General features: G+C 36.1%; 2 protein-coding genes and 1 pseudogene across 3 annotated transcripts; 1 reads left to right on the top strand and 2 right to left on the bottom strand.

Moving 5' to 3' along the window:
• Nucleotides 1-4153: 4153 nt before the first annotated feature.
• LOC126592451 (beta-1,4-xylosyltransferase IRX9-like) lies at nucleotides 4154-6938 on the bottom strand (annotated as a pseudogene).
• A 2671-nt stretch (nucleotides 6939-9609) lies between these two features.
• On the top strand, nucleotides 9610-13055 carry LOC126594227 (pentatricopeptide repeat-containing protein At3g53360, mitochondrial-like). The gene has a single exon (XM_050260437.1). It carries the CDS (start codon nucleotides 9810-9812, stop codon nucleotides 12084-12086), a length of 2277 nt encoding a protein of 758 aa, XP_050116394.1. The 5' UTR covers nucleotides 9610-9809; the 3' UTR covers nucleotides 12087-13055.
• Nucleotides 12878-16988, bottom strand: LOC126594229 (DEAD-box ATP-dependent RNA helicase 57-like). Of its 2 annotated transcripts, none has more exons than XM_050260439.1 (12): nucleotides 16789-16988; nucleotides 16559-16700; nucleotides 16344-16465; nucleotides 16158-16249; nucleotides 15912-16008; nucleotides 15668-15748; nucleotides 15353-15585; nucleotides 14948-15142; nucleotides 14753-14843; nucleotides 14240-14362; nucleotides 13717-13867; nucleotides 12878-13289 (listed from the first exon to the last, which is right to left on the bottom strand). In XM_050260439.1, the coding sequence occupies exons 1-12, from the start codon at nucleotides 16867-16869 to the stop codon at nucleotides 13081-13083; spliced, it is 1617 nt and encodes a 538-aa protein (XP_050116396.1). In that variant the 5' UTR covers nucleotides 16870-16988; the 3' UTR covers nucleotides 12878-13080. The 2 variants fall into 2 exon arrangements, with proteins under 2 accessions (XP_050116396.1, XP_050116395.1); XM_050260438.1 differs by having other exon boundaries at nucleotides 16559-16703; nucleotides 16789-16987.
• Nucleotides 16989-17333: the final 345 nt, after the last annotated feature.

Raw genomic sequence — 17333 nt, 5'->3', positions numbered from 1 at the left:
CCAACATAGTGTTTCAATGTTTGCAAATGCCTACAATTATAAAACGAAACACAAATTATTATAATTATTAATTAAAGTTATGACTACAATTATAAAAAAGTTATAAAAAATTGTTAATTACCGTTCAATTGGATACATCCATCTATATTGAACAAGCCCTGCAAAAGCTGCTTCATCTGCCATGTGAACTGGGAGGTGCACCATTATATCAAAAAATACAAGAGGGAATATTTTTTTCAAGTTGACATAATATCAAGGCAATTCTTGAATTCAATTGCTTGAATCCTTCCTCAGACTCATTCTTACTACACAACTGTCTGAAAATTGAACTCAACTCTAATAATCTGAAAATTGAACTCAACTCTAATAATACCATAATAACAACTTTATGCAAAACCGGACATATTGCAAGCGGGAGTAGCTGTTGCATTAAAACATGGCAATCGTGACTTTTCAACCGATGTATTTTTCGTTCATTCACGTGCACACATTGCGACAATTTTGATGAATATCCATCGAGGACCCGAATAGTAGACAACACTTTGCAAGAGGCAGTTTTTTCTTCTCTTTTCAACGTGAACAATGCTGGAGGTCGAAATGTTGTATTTCCATCTTTATGTGGCTGTTGACTACGTCTTATGTTCATGACTTCAAGATATGCATGTGCAGCTAATCCATTTTTAGACTTTTCTATATCTAGTAATGTTCCTACCACATTGTCACATATATTCTTCTCGATATGCATAATATTGTGTCTAATCAACAGATGCCTCCAATAAGGTAGTTCATAAAAAATAGATTTCTTCTTCTACTGATTGTTACTACTTTTACTGCTTGAAGTTCTTCTTCTGCGTTGCCCAATTGAAGCATATTTGTTTGGTTTTCCAAAAGTAAATCTCAATCTAAAAAGTTCTTCAAGACATTGTAAACCAGTCAACTGCCTTGGTGCACTACGATGCTCTTTTCGACCATTAAAAGTTGTGGTTTGCCATCGAAACCTATGATTATCTGCAAGAAAGCGTCGATGCCCCAAATAACAAATCTTACGACTCATTGGCAAGTAAATAGATTATGTATCATGCATGCAATGTGGACAGGCTTTATAGTCATGTGTACTCCATCCTGACAACATTCCATAAGCCGGAAAATCACTTATCGTCCATAAGACGGCAACCTTCATTGTAAAATTTTGGTTGGAATACGCATCATAAGTAGGAGTGCCCACCTCCCACAACTCATTCAACTCATCAATCAATAGACGGATGTACACATCATCTCTTCACCAGGACTGCGCGGTCTTGATATTAACAACGACAACAACAAATTCGGTTGCTTCATACACATTCAAGGCTGCAAATTGTAAACAGAAAGCACCACAGGCCATGTGTTATGGTCTTGCCTCATTTTCCCAAAAGGATTAAATCCATCACTGGCCAACCCTAATCGGACATTTTGAATTTTTTACGCAAACTCTGGATATAAATTATCCAAATGCTTCCATGCTGGAGAATCTGAAGGATGCCTCATAAACTCATCCTTAGGACATTCAATTGTGTGTCACCTCATATGTTCAGATGTATGTTTCAACATAAAAACTGCTGCAATTGTGCTTCTAAAGGAACATACCACATAACCTTAGCTGCGATTTTTTTCCTCAAGGTTTCCTTTGTGTTGGTAATTTTATATCTTGATTTACCACAAATCGAGCATACGGTCAACTCCGAAGTGTCTTTCTAATAGATCATGCAATCATTAGGACATGCATCAATCTTCACATATGTCATACCCAAGTCATTTATAAGTTTGTTTGCCTTATAACATGATTCAGGCAAACAATCCCTTTCAGGCAACATTCGTTTAACTCGAGTAAAGTGGTGAAGATCTTGTCTGGCATTCTTGCTAAACACTTGATCTGATACAGTCTTACAACCGCTTCCAATTTCTTAAACTCCTTACAACCTAGCCACAAATCTTGATCTACCTCTTTAAGCAACCTAAAAAAAGTCTCCACCTCTTCTTACTGCCCTTCCCCAATAAGGGGTTCAGTAGATGACCCAACACCTTCTCCTGTTAATGGTTAGACAAATACATCATTAAGAAAATCATGCATACCAGTCACCTTATCTCCTATTTCTTCTTCTCCAATTGCCACAATTTGCTCTCCAATGTTAGGCTCACCATGATGGCGCCACCAAGCGTTTTTATAATCTTTATCCATATCATACAATACGAGATGTTCAACAATAGTGTTCCTAACAAAAGTATATCGATTACAACATCATTTGCAAGGACATCTAAACTTATCGGGGCCAACACCATTTGCAACTGCTTAATCCAATAATAAATTAATTCCATCTATATACGCTTCAAAATTTTGAGGTATCGTCAACCAACTCTTGTCCATGTTTTACTACTTTACAAGGCAAAATATTACGTTGACACTAAGATCCCTACAATCTTTCAATCCCTATCATGTAGGCATAACTATTAGAATTTTCAATTTCTATCTTTCAACCCTTGAACTCTATCACGATTGCAATCTTTTGATTTCCAACACCTATTATAGTAAAAACAAATTAAAATAACAACAAAACGTTATCAAAATTATGCTCATCTAATCTTGATTGTTTGTTAAATTCAAGTTTTGAATATCCTCGTACCAATTAGAGTGCAAAAAAAATTTAATTTAACATAATATATTCTTATATTACTATATATTATCAGTTTATGTTATATTTAATAATGTTAATTTAACAGAAATGCTTATAAATATTATTTATTTTCATTTTCTCATAACAATTCAAGTGACAAAATTAATTAATTTGACTAAATGTTTATTAATTTAATATAAATCGTACAAAATTATCTAAATACTTAAATTAGAATTTTTAAATAAATAAACTTGTGTATTATGCAATTTAAAAATTAAGGAATTTAGTGATAGAAACCTGAATTATGGAAGAATTCCATCGTCGATCAATTCTTTATGTACTCAACCAGCTCAAATAAAATCCCTACAAAATTAAATTGCAAATAAAATTAAACATAAGAAGAGAAAATAAAAATACTAGAAGCAACAAAAACTTACTATGGAGAAGAAGGAATTAATGAAGTTGGAAGAACAAATAAGAAATATGCGAGAGAAGAAGAAGAAAACATGGGGGAGGGTTTATAAATTGGAGGAAGAAATAAGAAAGTTGTGAGAGAGGAAGAAGAAAACATGGGGATGGTATATAAAGGCTACCAATCTGTCGCCTACAACTGACATCAGATTTCAAAATATTTAAAAAAAATTAAAACTATGTCGGCTGCAACTGACACTGGCTTTGAAAATATTTCTTTTAACTGAAGCTAACATTATATCGGTTACAACTGACACAAGGTTTCAAAATATTTAATAATAATTAAAACCTATGTCAGCTACAACTGACACTGTCTTTGAAAATATTTAAAAACTATCATTAGTGTAGGGTAGAAGCGACACCAGTTGTCTTTTAAGTGACGTTAACGTTATGTCGGTTAAAAGTGACACAATTTATTTTAATGCGACACCAGTATTAAAAATATTAAAATCTATGTCGTTTATAAGCGACATTAACAATTTATGTCGGTTATAACCGACAGTAATTCTGACACCATGTTAAGTAGGTGTTGGAATGTCTTATCCGCCACTATGTTGTATAAAAGTGACACCAACCACCGATATAGTAAGGTCCTTTTGTAGTAGTGTAAGTTCGAAGTTTTGTTATTAATAGTAGATAGCTTGAGCTAGGTATTGAGCTTAAATTTTTTTCAAGCTCAATGGAGCTCAACTTGTATAGAAAGTAAGCCAAGCCTAATTTGATCTCGAAAATTATTAAACAAGCAATACTTAAACATTGATATATGATTTGGCTCGACTCATTTGTGGACGATATATGTGAGTCCACTGTTGTGTTTTTTATTTTCCCAATGTATAGTATACTTTGGGTCTACTCACATCTCTTTATCTACTTGATTGTAATTAAGATTATTCGATGAAAGATCTCGATGCAATTATAAATGTTGTTTATCAAACTCAAACAATATGGTTTTGGTAGTATAAATATAAACACGTAAAAAAAAAAAGAGTAACAACCCTATTTTATTGTAAGTTGGGAAAGTTGCTATAAAATGGGAGAAAGGTAATTCGTATGATATGATGATTTAAGCTACTGACTTAAGTATACTGTCGGTGTAAAATCATCTGCTGCTGCTATTACTACTACTAAAAAAAAAAACTAATAAAATTACAAAGAATTACATGATAAAAGAAAAAAAAATGATCGAGTAATTTGTCCTTTTGGTTTGCCACCGATGGAATTAATTTCTGTTTGTTGGTTGATTGATTTGGTGTGGTGTCGTGGCTCCTCCTGCGGCATGAAAACGAAGACACCAAAGCATGATCTTGGAGCAGTCTTCTGGTGGGATTCCTTTTAGTTTTGTTTCGTCTTCAAGAACCACTTGCTTTACAAATTTGATCGTCTGTTGCCAAAACAGCAATTGTTAAACTCAAGAAATATATAAACATATATATAAACGCCTGTGTTTGTCAGTACTAATGTATAGGTGTCACTAATAAACATATATTCAAAAGCAAAATAAGCATCCACATGCTTTTATAATTCAAAAAAAAAATATGATTAGTTTTGATATCGTATCAATTTAATAATCTTATTATCTTCGTAATTTCGGGCATGGTTTTATTTTTATTTTTATTAGATTTGAATCAAGACGTTACCCTTACAAACATGATTCTACATATTTAGCAGTCGTAACTTAAATATTGACGTTAGACTGTATAAAAAGGTCGTACCCAGTGCACAAGGCTCCCGCTTTACGCAGGGTCTGGGAGAGGTGAATGTCGGCTAGCCTTACCCCCATTTATGGAGAGGCTGCTCCCAAGTCTCGAACCCGAGACCTACCGCTCATGGACGTTAGACTGTATGATAGGAGAAAATTTATGTACCTGATAGGAGCTTTGAAGAGATGAAGTGCGGCCCCATCTCTCGGGGTCCCAAAGAATTGAACTATTGAAAGCAAAACTTGAGATATGAATGGGAGGCCTAGTCTCAGTTTCATTGTTCATTTGCTTCAAATGCCATCCTATGACTTGTTAAGAATCACATACAGGTCCTTCAATGATCACCTTCTTTATGTTTGCTGAAAGTAGTGCCATTGGCCATGTCCCAAAAACCCTGCAAATTAATATGCAATTGAAGCATGCATTTTTAATTAATAACACACTCAAAAAGCAGTAGAAACAAATACTACTTTACAAAAGATTCTCCTTCAATAGATTTCTGTTTAGATATTACAAGAATGTATCCATTTATGTACAGTAATATAAAAATCAATAGTAAATTTTATTTAGTGGTTTTTATTCAGAAATTTCGAATGAAAAACTATACTTATATAACAGTCACACCACATACATAAACAACTATCAGCTATATTGATGCACGTAGATCCCACTGCGAGACCTATGGATGGTTTCAAACCTCGGAATTAGTAATAAGAATAGTGAGAAACTAGACACATGAACATTAGAATATGGTGCTATCCACACATTTTTTTACTTTTTACATACCTTTATTAATATATATTATTTGATCATCTTAAATTCATTTGATTCAACAATAAAAAATTTAAAAGGATGTGTTGATAGCACCACCCTAGAATATTTGCTGTATTCAGTAATCACAACCTTTTTAGTCCTAATACGGGACACTTCTTTTCCTCTTCCGGCAATCACACATTTCTTAGACACTACTCGAACTTTGAAACCTCCATCCCTTCAGATAAAGAACCATAAGTTCTGACGTTCAAAGAAAGAAAGAAAATGTTTGACATTTTCATGATATCAAAATCCATTTCTAACAACATAATACTAGGCAAAATTAATAATACAACAAAATATTCGAAGTAAAAAAATTTAATCGAATGAGAAAAATAGTGAATTAAGGAACATTTACGTACTCAATTTCTCTGAGCTGGTCGAAGAAGCCAAGGTCGTAAACATTAGAAAGCCCGGCAAAGTGAACAATCCCACTAATCCTGTGCTTCTCAATGTGCTTAAGAGCAATGTTCCTCTGGCGATCCCTTTCAGCTTCTGCGTCTGTGAAATTCTTTCTCGAAACCAAATGCCTATACATAATCCCCGTTCCCCTCAGCAATTCAGACACTTCATTCGTCTCTGTTTTCGGCGCCACCACGACCCAAAGCAACGGCTGAGGAACCAACCTTAAAGTATTGGCCAGTCTTTTCAAAAACACACTTTTAAACTTAATGTCTTTCGTGCTTGTTGATGTTGCAGTGACTATGATTATGAACCTTCTCGGTGTCATCACCTCGGGTTCTTTCTCTTCTTCCACTTCTTCTTGTTGTGACATGAACCTCGTGTTTTCGGAGTACTTTTTATGCCTTGCAGGTTCTGCTGCTGCCGCCATTGACACATTTTGTGCCTCTGTAGCTATCAAACTTCTATTAATAGCATCCCGTACTTCTTGCGGTGGTTCTACTGACTGCGGCGGAAAGTGCGGTGATTTATTGGGGGAAACCACGGCAGCGGTTCTAGCGGAAAGTGACGCCTTACCCGTTGGAGCAAAGCCTGAGAAGAACCCCATAACAAAACACAAAGCAAAATGGACCGCTGCTTTCTTCCATAATTGAGCCCTCTTCTTTGTTCTTTCTGTTGTCCCCATTTCTTTGAAAAAAGCTATTAAATTTGGTATTAGGGTTACTGAGTTTCGGTGGGTTTTGGTCAGAATAATATATGATGTAGGAATTTATGTGTAAAATTTTATATCAGTTTTGTTTTTACGAACAGGAGTAAATTTCTTATAAAAAAGAGACGGAGCTAGCTAACTTGGTTATGGTTGGTACTCAAAAACTCAAAGAGCATTTGTTTTTGCTTTGAGGTGTTTCTTTAGGTAAGGAATTTGCTTTTTTAGGTTGTTGCTTCAAGTAAAAACGAGTTGGAGAGAAATCGGAAACTTGAGTTGCTGTCTTCGCACCAAATTGTTGTTGGGATAGAAACCCATCAACTAATTGGCATCAAAATTCAACCGATTGCTAGGATTTGTTTTGTAATTTGGAGTCGACCAAATTATATATAAAGAAAGGAACAAAAAAAGAATAGAGAACATGAAAGGGGATCAAAGGGCATGAATTTTCAGAGTCAATAAACCATTAAAATAAGAATAAATACACTCAAATAGAACATGTTTAAATTTTACTTAAAGATAGAATTAGGGAATAAGTTATCTCTACTATTTAATTAAAGATTGTAATCGGTTTTACTTGTGTACATGTTGTGGAGACATAAATTAATCACTTCGAATAGGAGGAGGACACGCAGACAATATGCTCATTATGACGGTTTTTACTTGAAGTCAATAGTAGACCATTAATTACCTAAGGGAATAGGACATAGTTTGACCTAAGGTAGTTAGGCTTTTATGCCACTAACGCACCATGAAGTTTCCGGGCTGCCCATGACATATATTATAGGCTCACCAACTCTCCGTAATCTCCCCTTAGGTGCTTGGAAAATGCACTTTTACCAATAGGGATCTTCGGAACTGATGGCAGGATTGTAGAGACTGTTGTGTATCATTAAGGATTGCCTAGTATGTTCTACTACTTTTTTGACTTAGGCATTGGAAGTTTGTTGGCGGACACCCTACCTTTTTTTTAAGGGCGTTCGTCAATTAGGCTAATGGTGTTTGTTCTCTTATAAGTAGAATTACTTCAAATTAGCCGTGTACAAAATTTGCATCTACAAGTATCTCTAACGTAATTGTGTTATTTTCATCCTACTTTATTCTATTTGATGATCATCAACATGAAGGCACACTACTACGTACTTTAGCATTCTGTCAATGAAATAAAGATACATGAACAACAATTTACACATGTTTGTTACATTAGCATGAGACGCCATAATAAAACTGTAATTCGTTCTATATAAGTCTTTCTTCCGCAAGATTAACAAGAACATGTACATACATAACAGCCAAAGTAAACGTGATGTTATGAGTCGTACGAATTTTGAGTTTCACCATTATGATAAAAAATCATATGTAAAGCTGATGATTGTTGAATGAAAGCAAAACTCAATTGCTCAAGGGCCTCTTGTTAAGCTTAAGATTAGATATGAAAATTCTTCCACGTACCCCGTTCCTGATACTTGAAGGAGCCATTAAACTGACACATCATCTCATTCCTTATATTTTGATCCAAGGCAACAGACATTGATGTCACTAACTACTCATTGAGTACCATTAAAAAGGCTTCAAACTAGAATTTTTTATTTTTTAAATTTTTTATTTTTTGTGGTTACTTTTGGAAGATATACTTTAAATTTGAAAGAGTGAATGTTTTTCTAAGTGAGATTTAAATTAAATTTCAGAAGGCATAGATGTAATTAATTTTTTATTTAAATATTTTTAATGAAAAGTTGTTGAGAATCAGTCTTATATTGATAGGAGGAGAGATATTGTACGAACAATTACAAATAAGTTAGGTGACTCTCGATATTGCTAATTTATTTTGTGGTAGAACGTCAACTTTCTTCAAAATGGCTTCACAAAACTAATTTTTAGTGAGAAGCACTTAATGAAATTTTGTTAAATAATAAGGCCAAAAACAACGGGTGATTGCAATATCATAAATAAGTTAAAATTTGGAGGTAATGATAGCATCATAAATAAGTTTAAGTTTAGAGCAATGACAGTATTAAAAACAAGCTGAAATTTGATGGCAGTTATTTATTCATAACTAATTGTTTCTTAAGAAACAGTCGTCGGTACCCCAAAACTTGTTGGTTTATGACAATATTTCAACCGTCTATTATCATTATTATTAATAGGGACATTTTGGATGCGGTCCCTAACTATTAATATTCTTTAATTGAAATCTTGTTGGTTTTCAATTTTTTATCGAAGTTCCTGAAATTAATGTGATAATGTATTTCTATGTAGGTTACTATATTTTTTAAATTAAAAATTAAAATTTATAGTTGTTTGTATTAATGAGATTTTAAATAAAAAAAAGCCCATAATTTGTGGATTAAAATTATTAAAATATAAATTATACTCTCCAATATATTGTGTGTGTGTGTGTATGTATACAAACATGGGTACATTCATCAAAATTAACAAAAAAATTATTTTGTACCAAAATATAGGTACATTCTTCAAAACCACACAAAAAATAATAGATATTAGGCTTAATAACATTAGTAAATTTTTTTGATTAAACTTGACATGGATACATTTTCAAATCAAGAAAAAGAATGTACCCATATAAGTTTAAATTTAGATTAGAAAAAATAAAAGTTCATCAAGAACTATTATTAAAAATTAGTTTTGTGAGACCATTTTCATTAGTTTTCTTAATTTAGGAGTGGTCAATTTTAGTTTGAACTTATTTGGTTCTTTTCTACCTAAAAATCGAACAGGACCATATATAATGAATCTAACACCAGAATCCTATATAGCCTCCTCAATAAGTGGGAGGGCAGACAATCCTTGTCCCCTATTTATATGGTGGATTAAATGGACTCTTGTCCAGCTTGGTTTTTAGGGGTGGAGTTGCTATACGATGATGTAAGTTGTAACATATAAGAAGGCATACTTGAAAGGAAATAATTCCTTTATTCTAAAATCCTTCCTGAGTTTGAGTGATGTGCGAAAATCATTGTTGTTTCAAACAAAAGAGCGGCAGATGAGACGAACGAACATCATAAGCCAAAAACAAACGGGAGAAATCTCTCTCCTCTGACCACGATGAAAAGATTAAAATCCCCACTACCGTTGACATTCCACAAGAGTCAACCAAGTCGACCTCCATCTCTTTTACCAAACTTCAACAACGAACAGTTTAGCAACAACTACATAATCTCCTTGTGCAAGCAAAAGCTTTACAGAGAAGCCATTGAAGCATTTGAGTTTTTACAAGGTCACACGAACTTCCCAATATTTCCCAGCACTTACACAAATTTGGTTTATGCTTGCTCGTCTTTGAGGTCTCTCGAACACGGCCGGAGAATCCATGGCCATACTTTGGCATCCAATTACCAGCCGGACATTGTTTTTCAGAATCATGTTCTCAACATGTATGGAAAATGTGGGTCGCTCGCGGATGCACGTAAGGTTTTCGATGCAATGCCTGAGAGAAATGTGGTTTCTTGGACTTCACTGATTTCTGGGTACTCTCAGAATAGTCAAGAGGATAAAGCCATTGAATTGTATTTCCAAATGCTGAGGGCAGGTTGTGTGCCTGATCACTTCACCTTTGGAAGCGTCCTAAAAGCTTGTTCGGGTTTGCGGAATGAACTGCTGGGGAGACAGCTGCATGCCCATGTTGTTAAATCAGAAACTGGTTCTCATCCTATAGCACAGAATGCCCTTACTTCAATGTACACGAAGTTCGGTCTGATTGCAGATGCTTTTGATGTCTTTTCTCGTGTTCCGACAAAGGACTTGATTTCTTGGGGTTCGATGATTGCAGGGTTTTCCCAGCTTGGTTATGAAAAAGAAGCTTTGGATCACTTCAAAGAAATGCTCTTTCAGGGTGCTTACCAGCCGAATGAGTTTATATTTGGGAGTGCTTTCAGTGCGTGTGGCGGCCTTCTTGAACCTGAATATGGAAAGCAGATACATGGGATGTGCATAAAATTTGGTTTGGGGAGAGACATCTTTGCTGGATGCTCCCTTTGTGACATGTATGCAAAATGTGGGCAATTGGAATCTGCAAGAACAGTGTTTTATCAGATAGACAGGCCCGATTTAGTGTCCTGGAATGCAATTATTTCTGGGTTTTCGAATGCTGGTGATTCTAATGAAGCATTATCATTCTTTTCTCAGATGCGGCATAAGGGACTGATCCCTGACGAAGTTAGTGTTCTCCCCATACTAACTGCTTGCACAAGCCCTTCAACACTCTATCAGGGTGAGCAGATCCACTCCTACATTATCAAGAGGGCTTTTGATTTTACCGTTATTGTATGCAACAGTTTGCTAACCATGTATGCCAAGTGTTCAAATCTCTATGATGCATTTCTTGTGTTTGAAGATATAAGAAATGATGCTGATTTAGTTACTTGGAATGCTATTATTAGCGCGTGCATGCAGCACAACCAGGCTGGGGAGGTTTTCAGATTACTAAATTTAATGCGTATTTCTGAAACTACACCTGATCATATTACTTTGGGTAATTTGATTGGAGCATGTGCAAATATATCATCTCTAGAGGTTGGGAATCAGATTCATTGCTTTACTGTAAAAAGTGGGATTGTGCTTGATGTTACCGTCAGCAATGGATTAATTGACATGTATACAAAGTGTGGATCAATTGGAAGTGCGCAAAAGCTCTTTGGCTGGATGGAGGATCCAGATGTTGTCTCGTGGAGTAGTTTAATCGTGGGTTATGCTCAGTTTGGATATGGAGAGGAAGCTCTTGACCTTTTCAAAAGAATGATGGAATTGGGCATAAAACCCAATGAAGTTACACTGGTGGGTGTCCTTACTGCTTGCAGTCATATTGGACTGGTAGAAGAAGGGTGGAAAATATATAAAACCATGGAATCCGAGCATGGGATTGTACCGACAATAGAGCATTGTTCTTGTATGGTTGACTTACTTGCTCGTTCTGGATGCTTACATGAATCAGAGGCATTCATCACGCAAATGGCATTTGAACCTGACGTTCTGGTATGGATGACTCTACTTGCTGCCTGCAGAACCCGTGGGAATGTTGAGATTGGAAAACGGGCAGCAGAGAATATACTAAAATTAGATCCTTCCCATTCTGCTGCTCTCGTGCTGCTTTGCAACATCCATGCATCTTTTGGCAATTGGGATGATGTTGCCAGGTTGAGGAACTTGATGAGAGAAAGGGACGTCAGGAAAGTCCCAGGGCAGAGCTGGATTGAGGTTAAGGATAGGATCCATGTATTTTTTGTTGAAGATTGCCTGCATCCTGAGAGAGGTAAAATATATGCAATGCTAGAGGAGTTGTGGCTGCAGATGCTGGATGATGGTTATGACCCACTTCAGGCATAGGCTTCAAGTAACAACGTCGAATTATTGTTTCCGGAGCAAGATGAAGTGGATACCAGGATCTTTTGAAAGTTCCTAGTCTAAACAAGATAGCATCAGTCAGTCGTGATCTAAGACCCCAAGAAATGCTAAACTGCATTTCGATTGAAAGGCAGGGCGGCACAGCCCTCACCTGAGGGACTGGTTAAGGCTGCACAGCAGTAGAGAGCGTTAAGACCCTTAACATTGACTGAAGCAGTTGGATAAGAAGGCAGCGGTCAGACCTGCAGCACCAGGGTAGTATGCAGCGGCAGTTTCAAGTTTCAACCATACAATGTCTACTCTAAGTCTGCGTATCAAGAGGAAAACTTTTCTCGTTCGCAAAGTTGAAGGCTTAAAACTATGAACTGCAAAACGATACTTGATGAGGTGACCGGATTTGAACTCCAGCAGGTAAAGTTATCATTGGAGTTACAAGTCCACAAAGACTTGCATTCTTTTGCCCAGTTGAATCGACAATTTTCGCTTGTATTGGTTCTTCTACAGCCGTTGAATTGACAATTTTCGCTTGTGTTGGCTACTCGCACCCAAGGGACAAGCTACCTTCAAAGGAGGATGTTTTGTTGTCAAGTTTTAGACGGCAGGGGCATACATTTGACTACAAAAGATCACATTAGCATGTACTTGTGGATAGTTATGGACTTCTGAAACTAACTTGGACCATTCAGATGGATGCGAGTCATCATTTTCCCTCGCGTTCACAACGTTCAAATTGGGTTACTCAATTATGAACAGCTTATTGATGGCTAGACTCATGATAAAGGAACTTTGAGTTGTTTCATAAATTGAATGAAATAGATGTTAATTTCGACGTCAATTTGTAAATATCGTGTACATTTCGATCCGTACAGCATCCCAAACTATTCAATTTGTAAATATAATTCATCGATGACAAATGGTTGCTTTGAGGACTTCCAATTCAAAATTGCAAAATCCGGTCGACGATATGACAATTGCTTCACTCTTTCTCATCTTTCGGTTGTGTTGATATCGATTCCCTTCGGGGTCGGTGCTTTTTCCACTTCTGTTTGCGCAAGGCCATGATCCAAGACGGAACTTCACAACCTGATGTTGACATCACATTAGCTATATTCTTAAGATATGGAATATCTTCCTCTGTGTAGAAAGTAATAGCTTCTCCACTCCTCCCTGCTCGTCCGCACCGACCTTCACAGAAAAATTACAAACAGATTCAATGGCACCGTAAAATAATTCCCCAAAAACAAATTCAAATAGTTGTAGCGAAACGTGAAGCAGCCTTGCACTGCTTGTCTCGGGAAAAAGTGATACAATCAAGTGACTACGACATAAAACGAGAGAAGTTCTTCAATTTGATAAATAAATTCTACAAATTATGAAGTGATGGTTAAACCAACAAATAAGTCTTACGGAACAAACCCAAAAAACATCATATTTGTTCGATGGTTTTCCAAATTAATCATCTACCAAATTTTCTATTAATACATTCTCATAAACCATATATGATATGTCTTCTAGAGAATTCTTTTCTGAAAGAAACTACTGACCATTGTAAATTTAACACATTCCATATTTCATGTACATACGTTACAATCATAGGGATGGGGAGACATACCAATCCTGTGAATGTACGCAGCTGCAGAATCTGGAAAATCATAATTAATTACACAGTTGACACCTTTGAAATCCATACCCCGAGCAATAACATCAGTGGCAAGTAAAACCCATGTTTTCCCAGCTCTGAAGTCATCTACAGCATTTTCTCGCTGTATTCCAATTTATAATCAGTATAAAGGAGATGGAAAAATTGTTCAAGTATAACATATGTAACACGAGAAATCGAGCATGATATACAGTTACAAGTGACTCAACATTACATGGGCCCAAGTACTAGTAGCGGAATTCCAATGTAAAATGAAAATGCTAGAAAGAAAATGTCAAAATTCCAGTTCTTTCTTATTTTCATGCAAACCTCCTCAGGATACATAGATATTCAGGACCAGCCTTTTTCACGATACCATGAAAACAAGTGCATAATCAGGTATTAACATCAGTTAAGGTTTTCTTTCCTTAATTATACACTTATGCCAAGCCATAGGATTAAGGCTGATCCTCTGATAACGGTGGGAATAAATTACCTGTGCTTGGGACATATCAGAATGTATGGCACCAACTCTTATGTTCTCAAACAACAGTTCTCCATAGAGTTCCTTAGCTCGCTCCTTGCTTTGTACAAAGATCAACACTGGTGGATTCAGACTCTACTAACAAGATAAAACAATAACAAGAAATTGGTCAGCAAATAAAACTGATCCAGGTGAAAGTCTGGAATGTTAAACTGATAAAAGATATATGTCAAGTACGTGGATTAAATGATCTAATAATTGGTGGTTATTCAGTAACATTGGTTAACTTCTACACAAAATTCCTTGTTTGGTCATTATCTAGATCTTGTAGCTTTTCAAAATTGCGAGGACGTACACTAGATAATAGCCTTATTCAATTAAAACTAGGTACAAAACTGTATGAAGTGCCCTTGGAATACTATTTGATACACAATGAGGACTTGTATTTCATATCATCATTGAACTGGATCCTGAAGCGGTTATTTAGAAGAGGTTCTTAAAAGCAAAATGTTGCCTCTATCATACCTCCTTAAAGCTTTGACGAAGTGCTAATAGCTTCCCCTCTTCACTTCCAGCAAAGACCAATTTTTGCTTGATAGTCTCAGAAGCAGTATTTCTGTATGAAGAAAACATATGAAGAAAAGATGCAAATCAAAGGAACCACTGATGCAAGTCAAGGGAGCCACTCCATGATTTTCAACAAGATAAAGTCAAACTCACTTCCTGCCAATGATAACTCGAACAGCATCATGCATTATAGTGCGGGCAAGCTCCTCAACGAAATCAGGTAAAGTAGCACTAAACAAGGAGCGAATAATTGAAGGGTTTGAACATGCTTTGACCACAGAGTCAATCTGCTTTAACAAGCCAAGCTCAAATAGCTTATCAGACTCATCCAATACCAGATACTCAACCCTGTACAACACAAAATATTTAAGAGGAAACATAATCAATGTATCTGAAATTTGTGTAGTGCTTCAAAGACTAACTAGTCTTGTTATTCATCAAATTCACTTCTTGAGCCATTTTAAAAATGATCATTTTGCCCCAAAATCTCATTTGTACACGTTGATTTCTTGTTTATACCAGCCTCTTTGAGTTTCTATGAACAAAAGATGAACACACCTGCTTAAATCAACCTTCTTTTTCCGGATAGCCAACCGTAACCGAAGTGGAGTAGAAATGAGTATGTCACAGCGTATTTTTGAAAAATCTGCATTTCTTGCCAGGTCTTTAGTCATTAATTTGATGTAGAATTTATTTCCTTTTGCCATCTTTTTGCACTCTCTGGTTGTCTGAGCAGCTAATTCTCGTGTAGGACACAGAATAACAGCTCGGATGCCATCCTTAGATGTATGCTGGTTATATGGGAAAATTTTCATCAGAAAAGCTCAGCCATCAACATTTGCAGAAAGAAACAGTTGAATGCATGAGCAATACCTTAAGTTTCATTAGCATGGGACAAACAAAAGCAAGGGTTTTTCCAGATCCAGTCGGAGCACAAGCAAAGCATTCCCGACTCTAAAATAAAAACGATGACAAAGTTGATGAGAACATCTTTCAAACAAATGTCAACCCGTGCTGAAGTACTGCTGAAACTGAAGCCTTATAATAACCAGGTGATCTCTTACAAAACAACGTAAAATTTACAAGAGTAGCAGATAGCATAGGTAAGAGACCATACAGATAAGAGGACTGGAATAGCCTGCCTTTGGATTGGCGTTGGTTCTTTAAATCCAAGTTCCGCCAAATTCTGAAGTAAATATGGCTCGCACCCATATCTAAAAATAACCAAAGATTAGCTCTCATTTCAATCATATTATCATATGCAATATCAAGCTTATAAGCGAGAAAGCTTAGAAAATCTGTTCAGCATTCATAGATATCCTACCTAAGAAACACTAAAATAAAAAGAAAATAAGGAATATACCTAGAGGTTAAGTCTGCAAAACTATCAAGTGGCGAAGGGATGTTATTTCCGGACACATGAATGTTATACTTCTTTCGCAGCAGCGAATCCCGCTGAATCACAAAGAAAAGTATAAATCCTTGAACTTTAATTTAAGCACAAGGAAATTAACAAACACAAAAAAGATGAAGGAACCAGAAGCAAAACCTCAAGTTGCCTATTTAACTCCTTCTTATGCTCGGATAGTTCATTTCCAGGCTTCTGTTTCTCCGCTTTCGCTGCCTTCGCCATTTTTGAGGTCTTAAAGACACTAATCCCCTCCACACCCTCTATCCCATCACAAAATCAAACAAATCATTAGCAAAAATAAATCTCAGGGTTTCAACTGCATACAAATTCAACACCGAAAGCAATGAAATTACCAGAAACCTCCCCCTTCCGCTTCCTCTTCTTAACTGGCACCGCTCGCACCTCCTCCTCCTCCGCCGCCACTTGCTCCGTTGCAGATTCCGTAATTCCGAACAAGCTAGAATCTTCTACCACTTTCTCGCTCTCTATGTTCTTCTTCTGAATCAAATTTGAAAAGTTAATTCAACAAAATAATAGAAAAATCGACACTGTGATGTGCTTTTCTGAGAAAAAACAATCGGACCTGGAATCTGGAGAAGTCCCTGGAGAACTTTTTCCGGTTGAAGTTGACGCCGGCGAACAAAAATGAAGTGCCTTCTTCCATGATTGGAGGCCGGTGACAGGGCGGCGAATTGGCCAAGGTGAAGCGAAAGCTCTGTTACAATTTGCGGGTTTATGAGTCGCTCGTTAAACCCTCGGCTTTGCTCTTCCCCGCGAGTGCTAACATTAATCGCTGTTTTTGGTCAATTACACGGACATCCTTTAACTTTTTGAAAATGACATCTCTGCCCATAAATTTACTTTAAATTGCATTAACGTAATTTTAATTAGGGGTAATTTATTTCAATTTTTTTTTTTTTTTGTACAGCGATATATTTTACACTAAGGGGAGCGGGAAGTTTGGCTAAGTTGCATAATGGGTAATCTAATTTGTTATCGAATTCGCCATCCATAAAATTCGAACCTAAAACCTCTTACTTACAAGTAAAGAGGAACACTATTATATTGTAGTACTGAATAACATGAGTAATTTATTTGAATATTAGAATTGAGTCAAGCTATAAAGAT

The sequence above is a fragment of the Malus sylvestris genome, chromosome 12 (genome assembly GCF_916048215.2).
Source record: "Malus sylvestris chromosome 12, drMalSylv7.2, whole genome shotgun sequence".
Classification (NCBI taxonomy): Eukaryota; Viridiplantae; Streptophyta; class Magnoliopsida; order Rosales; family Rosaceae; genus Malus; species Malus sylvestris.
The sequence above is the reverse complement of the archived record's forward strand: the minus strand, read 5'-3'. Positions and strand labels throughout refer to the sequence as shown.

Bases quoted from the DNA above. Each gene is read 5' to 3' on its own strand.
- LOC126594227 (XM_050260437.1), top strand. From the start codon at position 9,810: ATGAAAAGATTAAAATCCCCACTACCGTTGACATTCCACAAGAGTCAA.
- LOC126594229 (XM_050260438.1), bottom strand. From the start codon at position 16,869: ATGGAAGAAGGCACTTCATTTTTGTTCGCCGGCGTCAACTTCAACCGG. The intron at 16,466-16,558 runs GTAATTTCATTG...GTGATGGGATAG, and splicing joins GCGGAAGGGGGAGGTTTCTG to AGGGTGTGGAGGGGATTAGT. The intron at 13,290-13,716 runs GTATGTCTCCCC...TTTTCTGTGAAG, and splicing joins TGCGTACATTCACAGGATTG to GTCGGTGCGGACGAGCAGGG.